The 18,910-nt window shown below is 46.0% G+C and overlaps 1 protein-coding gene across 1 annotated transcript in view; it reads left to right on the forward strand.

Moving 5' to 3' along the window:
• The window catches only part of LOC111153403 (pleckstrin homology and RhoGEF domain containing G4B), an 80,215-nt gene that overhangs the window by 49,454 nt on the left and 11,851 nt on the right, over window positions 1–18,910 (forward strand). The window contains exons 9-13 of the mRNA XM_022512419.1: window positions 13,205–13,321; window positions 13,568–13,666; window positions 14,275–14,417; window positions 14,871–15,009; window positions 17,742–18,502. Coding sequence (XP_022368127.1) covers window positions 13,205–13,321; window positions 13,568–13,666; window positions 14,275–14,417; window positions 14,871–15,009; window positions 17,742–18,502 — 1,259 coding nt within the window. The remainder of the gene's footprint in view (window positions 1–13,204; window positions 13,322–13,567; window positions 13,667–14,274; window positions 14,418–14,870; window positions 15,010–17,741; window positions 18,503–18,910) is intronic.

Consider the following 18,910-nt stretch of genomic DNA (forward strand, 5'->3'; position numbering starts at 1 on the left):
TCCCCTTGTTCTAGGATTTTGATTACACACACTGATGTTGCCCCACAGGTCTTTTTTTGTTCTTCACTCTTTATTGCACTTTTACTTTTTGGAATTTCAAGAAGTGATAGTCTAGATGTTTTCTTTCTCTTTCTTTCTTTCAAAAGCAACTTTACTGAGACATAGTTCATGTCCCATACAAATCATTTATCAAACCGTGTCAATGATTTTTAGTATATGCATGGAATTATGCAACTCTTCCCACAATCTAATTTTATCTATTTTTAGTTTTTCCCAGTGCTCATCCCAAGTGCCTAACCATCCCCCATCTGGCCCACCGTCCACCCACCTTCCGCCAGCGACCCTCAGTGTGTTCTCTGTTGCTAAGAGTCTCTTATGGTTTGGGTCCCTCTCTCTGTTTCTCCCACCTGTCCTATGTTCATCTTAAATTCCAGAAATGAGTGAAATCATGGGGTATTTGTCTTTCTCGGATTTATTGTGCTCCGTCCACATGATTGCAGATGGCAGGCGGCCAGATCTCATGACGAGGTCTCATGGTTTTTGGGTGTTGTACGTAAGTGATGAATCACTAAATTCTCTTTCTGACGACTGCATAGGATTCCACTGCATGCAAGCAGCGCGCCTTCTTTTTGCGTTCTTCTGTTGATGGACACCTGGGCTCTTTCCACAGTTTGCTGTTGATAACACCACTAGAAGCATCCAAGGTGTATGTATCCCTTTGAATTGGGGTTTTCGTGTCCCGTTGGGTAAATACCCAGTAGTGCAGCTGCTGGGTGGGAGGGCAGTTGTACTTTTAACCATCTGAGGAACCTCCGCAGAGTTCTCCAGAGAGGCTGCACTCCCACCCATGGTCCAAGAGGGCTGCCCTTTCTCCACATGCTCACCAGCACGCATCGTCTCTGGTGGTGTCGGCCGCTCTGTCAGGTGCGATGGGACCGGCGGGTCGGAGGTGATGTTGAGCATCTCTTGGCCGCTGGGATGTCTTCTTTGAAAAAATGTCTGTCTGTCACTTCTGCCCACTTTTCAATTGGATTTTTCTTGGGGGGAAGATGTTGAGTTTTAGAAGTTCTTTACATATTTTGGATACAAACCCTTTAATCAAAGATGTTATTTGCAAATATCTTCTACTCCATAGCTGCCTTTTAGTTTTGTTGGTTGTTTCCTTCCCTGTGCAGAAGGTTTTATTTTGGTGAAGACTTGATAATTTATATTGGGTTTTGTTTCCCTTGCCTCAGGAGACAGATCTAGAAACAGGTTGTGATGGCCGATGTCAGAGAAATTATCCCCCGTGCTCTCTTCTAGGATTTTTATGGTTTCAGGTCTCACATTTAGGTCTTTGTTTTTGAGGCTAGGTTTGTGTGTGGTGAAAGAAAGCAGTCCAGTTCATTCTTCTGCATGTGGCTGTCCAGTTTTCCCAACGCTGTTTGTTGAAGAGACCGTCTTTTTTCCATTAACATTCTTTCCTGCTCTGAGGAAGATTAGTTGACCTTATAGTTGTGGGTCCATTTCTGGGTTTTCTATTCTGTTCCATTTAGCCCATGTTTCCATTTTTGTACCAGTACCATACTGTTTTGATTACTACAGCTTTGTAATATAACTTGAAGTCCAGAATTATGACGCTTCCAGCTTTGTTTTTCTTTTTCAAAGTTGCTTTGGCTATTAGGGGTCTTCTGTGGTTCCATATGACTTTTTTTTAATTTTTTTTCTAATTTTTTATTTTTTTATTAACCTATAATGTATTATTAGCCCCACGGGTACAGGTCTGTGAACCGTCAGGCTTACACACTCCAAGGCCTCACCATAGCACATACCTTCCTCAATGTCCGTCACCCCACCACCCTCTCCCTACCCCCCTCCCCCCAACAACCCTCAGTTTGTTTTGTGAGATTAAGAGTCTCTTATGGTGGGTGCCTGGGTGGCTCAGTGGGTTGGGCCGCTGCCTTCGGCTCAGGTCATGATCTCAGGTTCCTGGGATCGAGTCCCGCATCGGGCTCTCTGCTCAGCAGGGAGCCTGCTTCCCTCTCTCTCTCTCTCTGCCTGCCTCTCTGCCTGCCTCTCTGCCTGCCTCTCTGCCTACTTGTGAACTCTGTCTGTCAAATAAACAAATAAAATCTTAAAAAAAAAAAAAAGAGTCTCTTATGGTTTGTCTCCCTCCCGATCCCATCTTGTTTCATTTATTCCTTTCCTACCCCCCAAGCTCCCCACATTGCCTCTCAACTTCCTCATATCATATTCCTCATATAATAATAGTCTTTCTCTGATGGACTTATTTCACTCAGCATAATACAGTCTAGTTCCATCCATGTCATCACAAATGGCAAGATTTCATTTTTCTTTTGATGGCTGCATAGTATTCCATTGTGTATATATACCACATCTTCTTTATCCATTCATCTGTTGATGGACATCTAGATTCTTTCCATAGTTTGGCTATTGTAGACATTGCTGCTATAAACATTCGGGTGCACGTGCCCCTTCGGATCACTACGTTTGTATCTTTAGGGTAAATACCCAGTAGTGCGATTGCTGGGTCGTAGAGTAGCTCTATTTTCAACTTTTTGAGGAACCTCCATGCTGTTTTCCAGAGAGGCTGCACCAGCTTACATTCCCACCAACAGTGTAGGAGGGTTCCCCTTTCTCTGCATCCTCCCCAGCATCTGTCATTTCCTGACTTGTTAATTTTAGCCACTCTGACTGGTGTGAGGCGGTATCTCACTGTGATTTTGATGTGTATTTCCCTGATGCCGAGTGACGTGGAGCACTTTTTCATGTGTCTGTTGGCCATCTGGATGTCTTCTTTGCAGAAATGTCTGTTCATGTCCTCTGCCCATTTCTTGATTGGATTATTTGTTCTTTGGGTGTTGAATTTGCTAAGTTCTTTTTAGATTTTGGATACTAGCCCTTCATCTGATATGTTGTTTGCAAGTATCTTCCCCCATTCTGTCAGTTGTCTTTTGGTTTTGTTAACTGTTTCCTTTGCTGTGCAAAAGCTTTTGATCTTGATGAAGTCCCAGTAGTTCACTTTTGCACTTGCTTCCCTTGCCTTTGGTGATGTTTCTAGGAAGACGTTGCCGAGGCTGAGGTCAAAGAGGTTGCTGCCTGTGTTCTCCTCAAGGATTCCTTTCTCACATTGGTCTCCAGAGGTCCTTCATCCATTTTGAGTCTATTTTCATATGTGGTGTAAGGAAATGGTCCAGTTTCATTTTTCTGCATGTGGCTGTCCAATTTTCCCAACACCATTTGTTGAAGAGACTGTCTTTTTTCCATTGGACATTCTTTCCTGCTTTGTCAAAGATTAGTTGACCATAGAGTTGAGGGTCTATTTCTGGGCTTTCTATTCTGTTCCATTGATCTATGTGTCTGTGTGCCAGTACCATACCGTCTTGATGATGACAGCTTTGTAATAGAGCTTGAAGTCTGGAATTGTGATGCCACCAACTTTGGCTTTCTTTTTCAACATTCCTCTGGCTATTCGAGGTCTTTTCTGGTTCCATATAAATTTTAGGATTATTTATTCCATTTCTTTGGAAAAAATGGATGGGATTTTGATAGGTATTGCATTAAACGTGTAGATTGCTTTAGGTAGCATAGACATTTTCACAATATTTGTTCTTCCAATCCATGAGCATGGAATGTTTTTCCATTTCTTTGTGTATTCCTCAATTTCTTTCATGAGTACTTTATAGTTTTCTGAGTACAGATTCTTTGCCTCTTTGGTTAGTTTTATTCCTAGGTTATCTTATGGTTTTGGGTGCAATTATAAGTAGGATTGACTCCTTAATTTCTCTTTCTTCTGTCTTGTTTTTGGTGGATAGAAATGCAACTGATTTCTGTGCATTGATTTTATATCCTGATACTTTACTGAATTCCTATACAAGTTCTAGCAGATTTGGAGTGGAGTCTTTTGGGTTTCCACATAAAGTATCATATCATCTGCAAAGAGGAATAGTTTGACTTCTTCTTTGATGATTTGGATGCCTTTAATTTGTTTTTGTTGTCTGATTGCTGAGGCTAAGACTTCTAGTACTATGTTGACTAGCAGTGGTGATAATGGACATCCCTGCCGTGTTCCTGACCTTAGGGGGAAAGCGCTCAGTTTTTCTCCATTGAGAATGATATTCATGGTGGGTTTTTCATAGATGGCTTTGATGATATTGAGGTATGTACCTCTATCCCTACAACTTTGAAGAGTTTTGATCAAGAAAGGGTGCTGTAGGGGCGCCTGGGTGGTTCAGTGGGTTAAGCCGCTGCCTTTGGCTCAGGTCATGATCTCAGGGTCCTGGGATCGAATCCCACATCGGGCTCTCTGCTCAGCGGGGAGCCTGCTTCCCTTCCTCTCTCTCTGCCTGCCTCTCTGCCTACTTGTGATCTCTCTCTGGCAAATAAATAAATAAAATCTTAAAAAAAAAGATTTTATAAAAAAAAAAAAAGAAAGGGTGCTGTACTTTGTCAAATGGTTTTTCAGCATCTATTGAGAGTATCATATGCTTCTTGTTCTTTCTTTTATTAATGTTTTGTGTCACATTGATTGATTTGCGGTTGTTGAACCAAACTTGCAGCCCTGGAATAAATCCCACTTGGTCGTGGTGAATAATCCTTTTAAAGTACTGTTGGATCCTATTGGCTAGTATTTTGGTGAGAATTTTTGCATCTGTGTTCATCAAGGGTATTGGTCTGTAATTGTCTTTTTTGATGGGATCTTTGTTTGGTTTTGGGATCAAGATAATGCTGCCTCATCAAATGAATTTGGAAGTTTTCCTTCCATTTCTATTTTTTGGAACAGTTTCAGGAGAATAGGAATTAATTCTTCTTTAAATGTTTGGTAGAATTCCCCTGGGAAGGTGTCTGCCCCTGGGCTCTTGTTTGTTGGCAGATTTTTGATGACTGTTTCAATCTCCTTACTGGTTTTCTATTTCTTCCTGATTCAGTTGTGGTGTTTACATGTCTTTAGGAATGCATCCATTTCTTCCAGATTGTCAAATTTGCTGGTGTATAGTTGCTCATAATATGTTCTTATAATTGTTTGTATTTTTTGGTGTTGGTTGTGATCTCTCCTCTTTCATTCATGATTTGTTTATTTGGGTCCTTTCTCTTTTCTTTTGGATAAGTCTGGCCAGGGGTTTATCAACCTTATTAATTCTCTCAAGGAACCAGCTCCTAGTTTTATTGATTTGTTCTATTTTTGTTTGTTTGTTTCTATTTCATTGATTTCTGCTCTGATCTTTATTATCTCTCTTCTCCTGCTGGGTTTAGGCTTTCTTTGTTGTTCTTTCTCCAGCTCCTTTAGGCATAGGGTTAGGTTGTGTATTTGAGACCTTTCTTGTTTCTTGAGAAAGGCTTGTATTGCTGTATACTTTCCTCTCAGGACCGCCTTTGTGGTGTCCCACAGGTTTTAAACCATTGTGTTTTCATTATCATTTGTCTCCATGAATTTTTTCAATTCTTCTTCAGTTTCCTGGTTGACCCATTCATTCTTTAGAAGGATGCTTTTTAGCCTCCATGTATTTGGGTTATTTCCAAATTTCCTCTTGTGAATGCTCTTCAGAGCATTGTGGTCTGAAAATATGCAGGGAATGATCCCAGTCTTTTGGTACTGGTTGAGACCTGATTTGTGACCCGGGATATGATCTATTCTGGAGGAGTTCCATGGGCACTAGAGAAGAATGTGTATTCTGTTGCTTTGGGATGGAATGTTCTGAATAGATCTGTGATGTCCATCTGGTCCAGAGTTTCATTTAAGGCCTTTATTTCCTTGTTGATCTTTTGCTTGGATGATCTGTCCATTTCAGTGAGGGGAGTGTTAAAGTCCCCTACTATTATTGTATTATTGTCGATGTGTTTCTTTGATTGTGTTATTGGTTTATATAGTTGGCTGCTCCCAACTTAGGGGCATAGTTATTTAAAATTGTTAGATCTTCTTGTTGGACAGACCCCTTGAGTATGATATAGTGTCCTTCCTCATCTCTTATTATAGTCTTTGTCTGAAAATCTAATGTATCTGATATAAGGATTGCCACTCCAGCTTTCTTTTGCTGTCCATTAGCATGGTAAATCGTTTTCCACCCCCTCACTCTAAATCTGGAGGTGTCTTTGGGTCTAAAATGAGTTTCTTGTAGACAGCATATTGATGGGTTTTGTTTTTTTATCTGATAACCTGTGTCTTTTGATTGAGGCATTTAGCCCATTTACATTCGGGGTAACTATTGAGAGATATCAATTCAATGCCATTGTATTGCCTGTAAGGTGACTGTTACTGTATGTTGTCTCTGTTCCTTTCTGGTCTACTACTTTTAGACTCTCTCTTTGCTTAGAGGACCCCTTTCAATATTTCCTGTAGAGCTGGTTTGGTGTTTACAAATTCTTTTAGTTTTTGTTTGTCCCGGAAGCTTTTTATCTCTCCTTCTATTTTCAATGATAGCCTAGCTGGATATAGTATTCTTGGCTGCATGTTTTTCTCATTTGGTGCTCTGAATATATCATGCCAGTTCTTTCAGCCTTCCAGGTCTCTGTGGATAAGTCTGCTGCCAATCTAATATTTTCACCAGTGTATGTTACAGACTTCTTTTCCCGGGCTGCTTTCAGGATTTTCTCTTTGTCACTAAGACTTGCAAGTTTTACTATTAAATGATGGGGTGTGGACCTTTTCTTATTGATTTTGAGGGGTTCTCTGTGCCTCCTGGATTTTGATGCTTGTTCCCTTTGCCATATTAGGGAAATTCTCTATAATAATCCACTCCAATATACTTTCTGCTCCCCTCTCTCTTCTTCTTCTGGAATCCCAATTATTCTAATGTTGTTTTGTCTTATGGTATCACTTACCTCTCGAATTCTCCCCTCATGGTCCAATAGTTGTTTGTCTCTCTTCTGCTCAGCTTCTTTATTCTGCATCATTTGGTCTTCTATATCACTAATTCTCTCTTCTGTCTCATTTATCCTAGCAATAAGAGCCTCCATTTTTTTATTGCACCTCATTAATAGCTTTTTTGATTTCAGCTTGGTTAGATTTTAGTTCTTTTATTTCTCCAGAAAGGGCTTTTATTTCTCCAAACAGCATTTCTCTAATACCTTCCATGCCTTTTTCAAGCCCAGCTAGCACCTTGTGAATCGTCATTCTGAACTCTAGATCTGACATATTATCAATATCCATATTGATTAGGTCCCTAGCCTTCAGTACTGCTTCTTATTCTTTTTTTTGTGGTGAGTTTTTCCGCCTTGTCATTTTATCCAGATAGGAATATATGAAGGAGAGAATAAAATACTAAACGGGTGGCAAAGACCCCAGAAAAAAATGTGTATTAACAAAATCAGAAGAGACCCCAAATTGTGGGGTAAAGAAAGGGGGTAAAAAGAAGTTCCCAAAAAATTCAAGAAAAAAAAGAAAATATATATATTAGACTGGTGAATAGAACAGAGCCACCCACTTAATTTTGGGAGTATTTTGGTCTCTTAAAATAAATTACCTCCCAAAATTTTAAAGAAAGAAAAACCTTTATACATGTATATATATATATATATATATATATATATATATATATATATATGTGTGTGTGTGTGTGTGTGTGTGTGTGTGTGTACACAAATAAGGGTAAACACAATGAAGGGATGGAATATGGCTGTAAAGATGAAAATTTTAAAAAAATTCTTAAAAAGGAGTTGATAAGTTGGTTGGGAAAAGAAAGAAAAAGAAAGTGGAGAGAATTTGCTCAGGCTGGAGACTAGAACAAAGCCCTGTGCTAGATTTAGGGTATATTTTGATCTATTAGAAGTTGTATCCCAAAATTTTTTAGAAGAAAAATCCCTATGTGTATACAAAAAATAGTTAGATACAATGAAGGATAAAATATGACTCTAATAATGAAAGTTCTAAAAGATTTTTTTAATGAAAGGTATTGTTAAGATAAACTAGTTAAAAAGCATTAAAAGAGGAAAGAGTAAAAGTTTAAAAAATTAGAATAAGAAAAAAATAAAAATAAAACAAATTAACTTTGCAAGACTAAAGAATCATGGGGAGAAAGCCATGAATTCCATGCTTTGCCTTCTCCTCCTCTGGAATTCCTCTGTTCTCCTGTTGAACTTGGTCTTGGCTGGATTTCTTGTTGATCTTCTGGGGAGGGGCCTGTTGTAGTGATTCTCAGGTGTCTTTGCCTGAGGCGGAATTGTACCTCCTTACCAGGGGCCAGGCTAAGTAATCTGCTTGGGTTCACTTTCAGGAGCTTTTGTTCCCTGAGCGCTTTCCATAGAGTTCCGGAGGACGGGAATGAAGATGGTGGCCTCCCAAGCTCTGGCCTGGAGGAGCCGAGAGCTCGGGGCCCCACTCCTCATTGCACCCTCGGAGAAAAGCTGTCAATCTCTCCTGTCTCCCTGGCCTCCAGATTCGTGCTGAGCTCACCCGGCCTGTGACCAAGCATCTCTGTCTCTGGCTCACAGCCCCGCCTGGAATCTCCAAGCCCAGCAGATCCCTGCCACTCTTCCAAGGGGGTCTCCCTGGATCTGCCACTTGCGGGGTTCCTGCTCAAAGAGCATTGGCCTGACTGTGCCTCAGATTACAGTTTAAGGTAACCCCGAGCTGAGAGCTCACTCCTCAGCTCTGTCTCTGTAGCCGGCTTCCCTGCTCTGATACCTGTCACCATGCCACACTCAAACACCCCTGATCCTTCTGTGACCCCGTGGGACCAGAGACCATGCTGTCCCCGTGTGGGCTTCACTCCGGCTAGCATCTGGAGCGATGTCCCTCAGCGGAGCAGACTTTTAAAGGTTCTGATTTTGTGATCCATTGCTCCACTGCTTGCCGGGAGCCAGGCCTTCCCCATGCGGTCTATCCTCCTGTGGCTTTGGATTCACTTCTCCACCCGTCCTGCCTTCCCAAAAGTGGTCGACTTTCTGTTTCTAGAATTGCTGCTCTTCTTCTCTTCAATCTCCTGTTGGATTTGTTTTTCCAATCCATGAGCATAGAATGTCTTTCCATTTCTTTGTGTCATCTTTAATTTCTTTCATCCATGTTTTATAGTTTTCAGAGTACAGGTCTTTTACCTCCTTGGTTAAGTTTATCCTTAAGTGTCTTATTACTTTCGATGCAATTGTGAATGGGATTGATTCCTTAATTTCTCCTTCTGCTACTTCATTATTTATGTATAGAAATACAAGATTTCAGTACATTGATTTTGTATCCTGTGACTTTACTGAACTTGTCTATCAGTTCTAGCAGTTCTTTGATGGAGTCTTTTGGGTTTTCTGTATAGAGTATCATGTCATCTGCAAATAGTGAGAGTTTGACTCCTTCCTTGCTGATTTGGATGCCTTTCATCACTTTCTGTTGTCTGACTGCCGTGGCTAGGACTTCCAGATGATGTTGAATTACAGTGGCGAGACAGGACATCCCTGTCTTCTTCCTCACTGTAGAGGAAAAGCTCTCAGTTCTTCCCCATTGAGGATGATGTTAACTGTGGGTTTCTCATATATGGCCTTTATTATATTGAGGTGTGTTCCCTCTAAACCTACTTTGTGGAAAAATTTATCATGAATGGATGTTGTACTTTGTCAGATGCTTTTTCTGCTTCTATTATCACATAGTTCTTATCCTTTCTCTTATTGATGTGCTATCTCACGCTGATTTATTTGCAAATAATGAACCATTCTTTATATTGAATAAATCCCACTTGATCGTGGTGAATGATTTTTTTAATGTATTGTTGGGTTCAGTTTGCTAGTATTTTTTTAAGAATTATTACATCCATGTTCATCAGGGATATTGGCCTGTAGTTCTCTTTTTTAGTGGGGCTATATCTGGTTTTGGTATCAGGGTAATACTGGCCTCTCGGAATGGATTTGGAAGTTTTCTGCCCTTTTTTAATTTTTGAAATAGTTTGGAAAGAATAGGTATTAACTCTTCTTTAAATGCCTGTAGAATTCACCTGTGTAGCCATCTGGTCCTGGACTTTTGTTTGTTGGGAGATTTTTGTTACTGGTTCAATTTCTTTGCTGGTTATGGGTCTGTTCAAATTTTCTATTTCTTCCTGTTTCAGTTTTGGTAGGTTTGGTAGGTTTTTAAGAATTTATCCATTTCTTCTAGGTTGTTAATTTGTTACCATATAGTTTTTTCATAATATTCTCTTATAATTGTTTGTGGTTTTGTGTGGTTTGTTGTTATTTTTCCTCTCTCGTTTGTGCTTTTATTTTTTGGGTTCCTTTTTCTCTCTCTTTTTATGAGTCTGACTAGGGATTTATCAATTTTATTGATTTTTTTTTCCAAAGAACCAGCTCCTGGTTTCCTTGATCTGTTTCACTGTTTGGTTTGTTTCTGTATCATTTATTTTTGCCTGTGTCTTTATCATTGCCATTCTCCGCTGGCTTTAGGCTTCGTTTGTTGTTCCTTTTCTAGCTTTTTCAGGTGTAAGCTTAGGTCATATATTTGAGATATTTTTTGCTTCTTGAGGAGGCCTGCATAGCTATATGCTTCCCTCTTAGAACCACTTTTGCTGCATCCCAAAGGTTTTGGACTATCATGATTTCATTTTCATTTGTTTCCATGTATTTTTTAATTTCTTCTTTGATTTCCTAGTTTACCCATTCATTGCTTAGTAGAATGTTCTTTAACCTCCATGTATCTGTGGTCTTTCCAGACTTTTTCTCGTGATTGACTTCAAGTTTCATAATGTTGTGGTCAGAAAATACACATAGTGTGATATCGATCTTTTGGTACTTGTTGAGGACTGATTTGTGACCCAGTATGTGATCTTTTCTGGAGAATATCCCATGTGTACCTAAAAAGTATGTGCATTCTGCTGCTTGAGGATGAAATGTTCTAAATATATCTCTTAAGCCCATCTGCTCCCGTGTGTCATTCAAGCCATTTGTTGTTCCTTGTTGATTTCTGCTTAGATGAGCTGTCCGTTGCTGTCAGTGGGCTGCTAAAGTCCCCCTACTATTATTGGGTCATTATCAATGAGTTCCTTTATGTTTGTTGTTAATTATTGTATATGTTTAGCTGCTTCCAAGTTGGGGGTATAAATATTTACAGTGTTGGGTCTTCTGATCTTGCATTGTCCCCTTTATTAAGATACAGCACCCTTCTTCATCTTGTGTTATAGTCTCTAGTTCAAAATCTAGTTTGTCCGATTTAAGTCTGGCTACTCTGGCTTTTTTTTTTTTTTTTTTGATGTCCATTAGCGTGCTAGATGATTCTCCACCCCCTCACTTTCAATCTGGAGATGTCTTTAGGCCTAAAATGAGTCTCTTCTAGACAACATATAGATAGGTCTTGTTTGTGGTTTGTTTTTTTTTTTTTTTAATCCATTCTGACACCCTACATTTTTCGGTTGGAGCATTTAGTCCATTTACATTCAGAGTGTATTATTGATTGATTATTGGTAAGTATGAATTTAGAACTATTGTATTACTTGTAAAGTTGTCGGATCTAGAGATTTTCTCTTTCCTCTCTTGTCTTTGTTGCCTTTGGTCCCTCCCACTCAGAGTCCCCTTTAATATTTCTTGCAGGACTGGTTTAGTGGTCATGAACTCCTTTAGTTTTTGTTTGCCTGGGAAATTTTTTTTTTATCTCTCCTTCTATTCTGAATGACAGCCCTGCTGGATAAAGTACTCTTGGCTGCATATTTTTCCCACTCAGCATGTGAAATACATCATGCCACTTTTTTCCTGGCCTGCCAGGTTTCTTTGGATAGACCTGCTGCTAACATGATTTGTCTTCCCTAGTAATTTAGGGACTTCTTTTCTCTTGCTGCTCTCAGGATTCTTTCCTTCCTTATTTCTGCATTTTACATAAATAGAGTATGGTCTGTCCCACTAGTTGTGTGGTTTGTTCTCTCAGTCCTCAGGTTGATATCCTGGGTTTTCAAAATGATTTGATAATTATCTAGCTGTGTTCGAGGGATGAGGTAAGCATAAGGTCATCCCATTCCTTCGCCATCTTAACTCCTCCCCAAGTGATCTTGCCCCAGAGGTCTTTGAGAAGCACTTTTTTTCCCACTTATTTTCTCCCTCTTCTTCAGATCGGATTGTTTCTAGCACTCTATCTTCAGGGTTACTAACTCCATGCTCTATTCATTTCCATTAAGCTATGAAGCCCTTCTAGTGACATTGTTTAGTTCAGATATTATATTTTTCAGCTATAAACATCCAGTGGGTTTAAACATATTTTCTCTGTCTCTGCTAAGATTTCCTATTCTCTCAATAATTGCAAGCATTTTTCCTTTACATCATCGAGCATAGTTATGACCACTACTTTAAAGTCCTTGTCTAATAATTCCAACATCCAGCTCTTTTCTGGGTTGACCTCTGTTGACTGTCATGTCCCTTGAGAATGCATCACATGTTCCTGATTCCTCACATGTCTGGTAATTTTGGATTGTATTCTGGACATGTGAACATTCTGTCGAATAATGTTGAACTTGCTGACTGTGGATTCTGTCATAGACGTCCATGGCAGACTGTTTTGAAATGCATGTAACTTGGTTGGACTCAAACTGAAAACTGTCCCCTGTGTAGGTCTAGTTCAGTTCTTTTTGCCTTTAGCTACCCAGAGTCTTCTTGTGTATACATGGTTCATGGTCAGTGGGAGTCCTGGGCACAGTTTACACATAACTGGAGCTCCCTTTCTCCCTTGTAGGATTTAATGTCTGCATTCCAACCCAGCTCTGTTTTCTGGTTCTTCAGGCCAGAAAGATGCCTGTTTCTGTCAGAGCCTCAGTCAATCCAGTCTCCCATGTTGGCATCCTGCCTTCAGGCCAAAGCCATGCAAATGGAGAGTTCACCCCCTGCCGCTCCCTTCATCCATCTTTCAGCAGCCCTCCTCAGTGAATCGGACCTTGTTTGCCACTCTGCAGCATCTCAGGTTGTCTGGGAAGGACCAGTTCTGCCATCTCAGAGTCGCTTCATTCATTCTTCTCCTTCCCTTCCCCCCCATCATCTTGCCTTCTCTTACTTTTCAAGTTTTCCCTTTTGGCGGGGGGTCTTATTTGGAATGTTTCTGTCATTTCTCTTTGCTACCTTTTCCTTTCACCCCTCCGTACCTTCATTCCTGGACCCAACTACATTCAGCCCATTAATGCCACCAGCAAAGCAGGGTCACTGGACCCTAAACCTGCCTCTCAATCCTGTCGGTGGTAGTCTTCCCCGGAGTGAGCTATCACAGTGGTCCTTCTGATCAATGCAGCTGTGGCCATAACCAGTGACTGCTTCTCCTTGGCAGTGTGAGGTAGTGGGCTCCCTGAAGGCCTTGCACAAGCTGGTTGACAGCTCGCAGCTGACCGCAGACCTTGATGGCTCCTTTCCCTACAGCCACAGTGCCTGGATCTGCTTCCGTAGGGTAAGGTCACAGCCACAGCACCTGCCAGTGTCCTGGGACTTCTCCTCATGCAGATGTTTTCACTCACACCTGAAACAGGTGGCCCTACCCCATGTGTTGTGCCCACCACGCTGCACTCACGGGCTGTGGAGAGTCACACTGTGGCGGGCTTGGAAGTCCCACAAGGGGCAGGGCGGGTGCTGCCCCCAGTGCTTCTGTGGACACTAACACTGTGTCTGTCCTCTCCTGCTTCTCCCACCACAATAGAAGCTGGAGCCTTTCACCACAAATTGCAAGGATGCCATTGTTTTCCTACAGAATTCAGTCCTCTCCCTGAATACCCCCCGGACCCTGAGCACAGCACAGGTAAGTTCTCCTGGATTTTATTTTATTTCACAAGCAGGTGGGTGGGACCATCAAGGTTTAGCCAAATCTATTATCCAGAGCAGGGATTTTCAAGCCTTTTTAAACTTGTAAATTCCTTTCAATTTGCAAAGGACTTCCAAAAGACCACTTCTTTCTGTCACCAAAAAAAAAACAAAAAAATCCCCCCATGCCCGAATAAGAAATCCCCACACAGCCACCGCGTGTGCTGGTGTACCACTGAGGCCTGAGTATGTACCACTGGGACACCGAGGCGGACTGGCTGGAGGATAATCAGCAGCCTAGAGACCTGGGCTGGAGACACCTCAGGGTACAGGGCATGTGGGCAAGGTCCACACAAACCTGTCCAAATGCCAGGCTCTCCTCCTGCGCCAAGTTTCCCACTTCCCTCCTTTCTCCTCTCCTTAGTCTTGCCTGCCCCTCGGGTGAGCACCTCTGGGACTCACGACCTCCCTGCTGGGTGGGGGTCCAGTGTGCGTTCCACCATCCCGCCCAACTTTCAGCTTGTTGATAGACCCAGGAACGCAGGTCACACCTGGCGCTCCCCGTGGAGGACAGGGTTCTAGGCACGCTTCTCCCACCCCATGTAGGAGGTCACAGACCTAATTGGCAAGCACAAAGCGATGATGAAGTGTGTGCTAGAAGATGCCCTCCTGGTGGCCCTCCGACTAGAGGGTGGCGCCGTGCTGGCGCGGCTGAGGACGGAGCAGCTGGGCACCAGCCAAGACTGCCGGTGAGTGCCATGCCGGGGCCGCCCGTCCAGAGTAATCTGTTCCTGTCACCTGCAGCCTTGCCCAGGGTCCAAACCTCTGTTCTTGCTAACGGGCGCACTTTGAACGGGAGCCTATGGACATTTGTATCTTCCAAACAAAAGGAGCAGCTTCCTGGGACTGCTCAAGTGGAAGGCAAAACTCATCACCACGGAATTCAGCAGAGGTCCCGGTGGAAAGCTTCTTTGTCTATTTCTGTCCTGGGGAGCCACGCCCGCCCACTCACTTTTCGCCACACCCCTGCACCTGTCACTCCCAGCACATCCTGTTCCTGCTCTGGCTGTGGCCCTCCTTGGAGCGTGCCATCTGTGTCCTACGGAAGGGAGGCCAAGAGCGCAGCTGTGCTTTCTTCGCTAGGTTGTCGCCAACAACGTGTGTCTCTGAACAACTTGGCTTTCTGACACTTTCTTTCCCAGGGATGCCGTCGAGGCCGCCTCCAAGCTATACAACCAAGTGGACGAAGAGGCACATCGGCTTGTCCTCGCCTCCAACAGGTGTCTGCAGGAGCTGGAGAGGCTGCAGGGAGTGAAGGCACTCCAGGAGCGGCAAGGCCAGGTAAGCGCCCCGGTCAGAGAAGCCGGGAGAGGAGAACATTTTGAGACTCTGCTCCTGAAATAACGACTGTCACCATGTGCTACGTTATCGTCCACTTTCCTCTGGGAACATATGCATGGAAGAACTTCTCAAAAGCTTGCACGTATTTCTAGTTAAATCCTTGTGCTTTTACCAGTCACTGTTCCCATATGAGTGAGTGAAGCAGGAGCCCCGGCACAGCCAGCGGACAGTGTAGAGCAAGGTCAAGTGTGGCTGGAGGCCTTCTCTGGAGGCCTGTATGTCCCTTGGGGCAGTCAGGGTGGGGGATGGCCACAGCCAGGGCATCCCAAGGCTGAGTCCCAGGACGGCCAGCACGCGCAGGGCCGTGTGGAGGCCTGGACCTCGGCGCGCTTGTTCGGTTCCAGCCCAGGTCCCTGGCTCTCCCGTCGCCCACCCTTGTACACATCACTGCGCCTGCATCGTTCACACTTTCTGATTGTTTGCTTTGGACAGGCGCCTAGACTTGGGGTGGCTGGGGTGGGGGCCTGCCGTCTTCGAGGTTTTGACACATTTGCCAGATGGGCCTGCCTGGTTCAGCCGCCTCGGCAGTGTCCCTTCCGCACCGATGTGAAAACAAGTCCCTCATCCCTGCACTGGGATTTTTATGCCACAGTCGACCTTCTTCCTCTCTCTGTGGGTTATTTTCTTCTCTACAAAAACCCAGCAGCCGCTTCCCCAGCTCGAAGCTTCACGCTTACAGGCACGACTCACGCGGACACTCTGGTCATGCGACAGATACTTGCCCCAGTGTGTCACCGCCCTTTGCTATGATGGAAATGACCTTTCCTACCTGAAGGGTTCAGAACAACTGAGGTAGTCCGTCCTAAGGCTTGTACGGTTGGGATTTTTCCATTCACTCTTGAAGCCAACCAGGACTTTTCCCGGAGGTTGGAAGAGGGGCTGCGCGTCTGAGGATCTCTGCTCCTTGACCGGCTCCTGCTCTTCTGCTCTCAGGCTGCTGGTGTTTGTGAAAACCCAGACGCGACGTTCTCCTCCGTGGCCCCGTCCACGGAGAGCGTGTGCTCAGCTCCCCTCTGCCTGAGCGTGGGACCACCCAGCACAGCTCTGCAGCCATAGCTCCAGGCCCATCGCCGCACCGCTGGAAACCTCTCCCTGGGCCCCTCACGACCAGCGTCGCTGGCATCACTAGCCCACAGGAACACGCGCGGGCGTGACGTCTTAACCCCCGACGCGTGCGCCGTGAAGGACTGCCGTCCCCCCGTGTGGTGCAGGCGGGGGCTGCCGCTGGCCCCTCCCGCTCTCCCAGACAGCCCCCAGGTACCCTAGTGCCTCCTCCAGAAAAGACGTCTGGGTACGTTCAGTGTAGTAACAAGTTTCAAAACGGAAAGTTCTGCGCACAGCCTGTCCACTTGTGCACTTGAGCCCCAGAGACGCCACAGGCTGAAAGTGGCCTGACGGTAGAGACGGCGGTGAAAACCTCTAGGCGGTGTGGCCGTCAGGCTGTTTGCCAGCCACGGCTTGCTGGGCTCAGGCAACTGTGCGGGCTGTGGCAACCAGCTGAGCCGGCCCCTCAGCAGTGTCTGCGGCTTCCTTTGTCCCCACGAGCATAGAGCCAGACTCCTTCACACGTTTGAAAATTATTAAAGCCTTCCTTTCCGATGTAGATCATGTCGTGGTTGGAAAGAGGAGAGAAGTTCCTGGCCCCTTGGAGCTGCTGTGTCTTGAGAACATGCGGCAGCAAGGGTGGGGTCCCAGACCTTCCACGACAGGTGACGGCGTGTCCACACGGGAAGACTCACACAGAGAAACAGAGCAGGTGCCAGGCTTGTGTCAGCCCTTTGCTCCTTGGACTGCAGCAGTCTTGTCAGCTGATGGAGGAGAGCAGCTCCCAGGGTCCAGAGGACACGATCTGGGACTTCAGACGGTGCCTGAGCACCATGGCCGCCAAGCTGAGTGGAGGGAGGGAGCGCTGGCCAGGGGGCTCAGCCGTCTGACTTCCACGAGGCAGTGAGAGACCCTGTGGAATGGCCTCCAGAGACCTTCATGTGCTGTGGACATTTAGGGAGCCAGGTCCCCGCGGGCCCGAGGGAGCTGAGCCCTGGGACAGCTGGCCAGCACCCCCGACACCGTGCCCTGGGCTCCCAGCCACCGTGTGAGGAATGTACTCATTGTCCCAAACGGACAAGCAAAAGGAACACATGAACTTTCCTGTGTTTACCAGCTCAGCTCTAAGAGTCCACTCGTGGTCAGACCCCAGGACAGTCAATATGGCACACGCTTGCAAACTCACCAGCACCCCAGAATTGTCTGTACCCTGGAGCCCCCAGCAGCACAGCTCCTCCTGATGGGACCCAGGGGGTTGGGGAAGACCAGAGCAGGGGTGGGACCTGTCCTCACAGCCTGGCATCCATCCCACGGCCCTGGGACAGCCCCACCTCCTGTTCTTGGGTGCCGTGGGGAGTCAGACCTCACTGGGCTCAGGCGCAACCTCATCTCGCTGCCCTCAGTGCGAGTCTGGCTGGCTGCTGCCCCTGTGGGCGGAGGGGTCCTCCTCTTGCTCTGGCCACCTGGCTCACCCTGGTCCTTGATGCGGGGCAGCTAGAGAGCAGGAGGGACGTGACCCAGTCTACTCAAGCCGCGGCGTGGCTGCATGAGGGGGGATGGGGTGCCAAGGCCGCGGTGGCCGTGACAGCCCTCCACAGCCCTGACGGGCACCGTCCTTTGCCATGCAGGTGGATGAGTGGAGGCAGTGGAGCCATGAGCGCCTGGAGCTCCGGGGCCCAGAGCCAGGCATGGAATGTGTGCAGAGCTGTCCCCAGGAGGCCGCAGAGCTGACGATGCAGAGCTTCCCCGAGGCCAGCACGGCGGCGGTGGCCCTGGGTGGCCCACGGGTGATGCGGCAGCAGCACCCCTTAGAGCTGCAGACCCAACTCTGCTTCCAAGAGGCCCTGTCTGGGGTTGGCCCAGACCCTGGCACTCCGCCCCTAGACCAGAGAGCCCTGGAGCCTGAGCTGGCCCCGGAAGCTGAGAGGAGGCACCGTGAGCTGTCCCGGGCCCCACCCCCTGACCCAGACAGCCGCACTGGGCAGCAGGCTCAGCTGCTGTCTGGCGTCCCTAGACGAGCCCCTCCGTGCAGGCAGGAGACCGAGCCCCTGGCCCCAGCCATGCCTTCCCCACAGGACAGCACCCCCTGCTCCTCCGAGCCCATCCAGACACCCACCACCCACCCCAGGAAACAGCCCCTGAAGAAAATGATGAGGAAAACACGAAGCTTTGAGATGGCACAGCTTGACAGCGGGCCCAGGTACGGCCCCTGGCCAGGCCACACCGGGGTCTTCATCGGGGGCCTAGAGGTGACCAGCACCGTGGCCTCTGAGAAGAAGCCCCCACCAAGGCCACATGCCGAGAGCCCCCTGGTCACTCGGAACTGGAGTCTGTCCTCTCCCTCCAGGACCCACCCCTCCGAGGAGGACGGAAGGAGGCGAGCAGGAAGGTGAGGTGCGCCCCCCTCCAGCCCTTGGGCCTGGTGGTCCCTGTGGTGCCAGAGAGTCAAAGCCTTGCACCAAGTAGAAAACCCACAAACTTCCCTCCAGCTGCACTGTGTCCGGTCCAGGCAGTACACTCTCGTGTGAGCTCAGACGAGACACTGCTGGCCCCGCCGCCTTCGGCAGGCTCCCTGCAAACTGCTTCCTTTTCCGTGGCTTGGGGCACCGGGCTCACCCGCTCTGTGGCTGAACAACCAGCTCTCGTTTGAGGCCCGTTTATAGACAATCACAATAAGCAAGTCACACCTGGGATATGAAGAAGTAATTTAAAGTAATTTAAAAACTTTAAAATAAAATGTCTCTCAGCCCTGAGGTGAGAAGTGTGTGTGTTGCCCGAATGGAGATGTCTGTATGAA

This window comes from Enhydra lutris, unplaced genomic scaffold, assembly GCF_002288905.1.
Source record: "Enhydra lutris kenyoni isolate GAN:26980312 unplaced genomic scaffold, ASM228890v2 scaffoldscaffold32, whole genome shotgun sequence".
Classification (NCBI taxonomy): domain Eukaryota; kingdom Metazoa; phylum Chordata; class Mammalia; order Carnivora; family Mustelidae; genus Enhydra; species Enhydra lutris.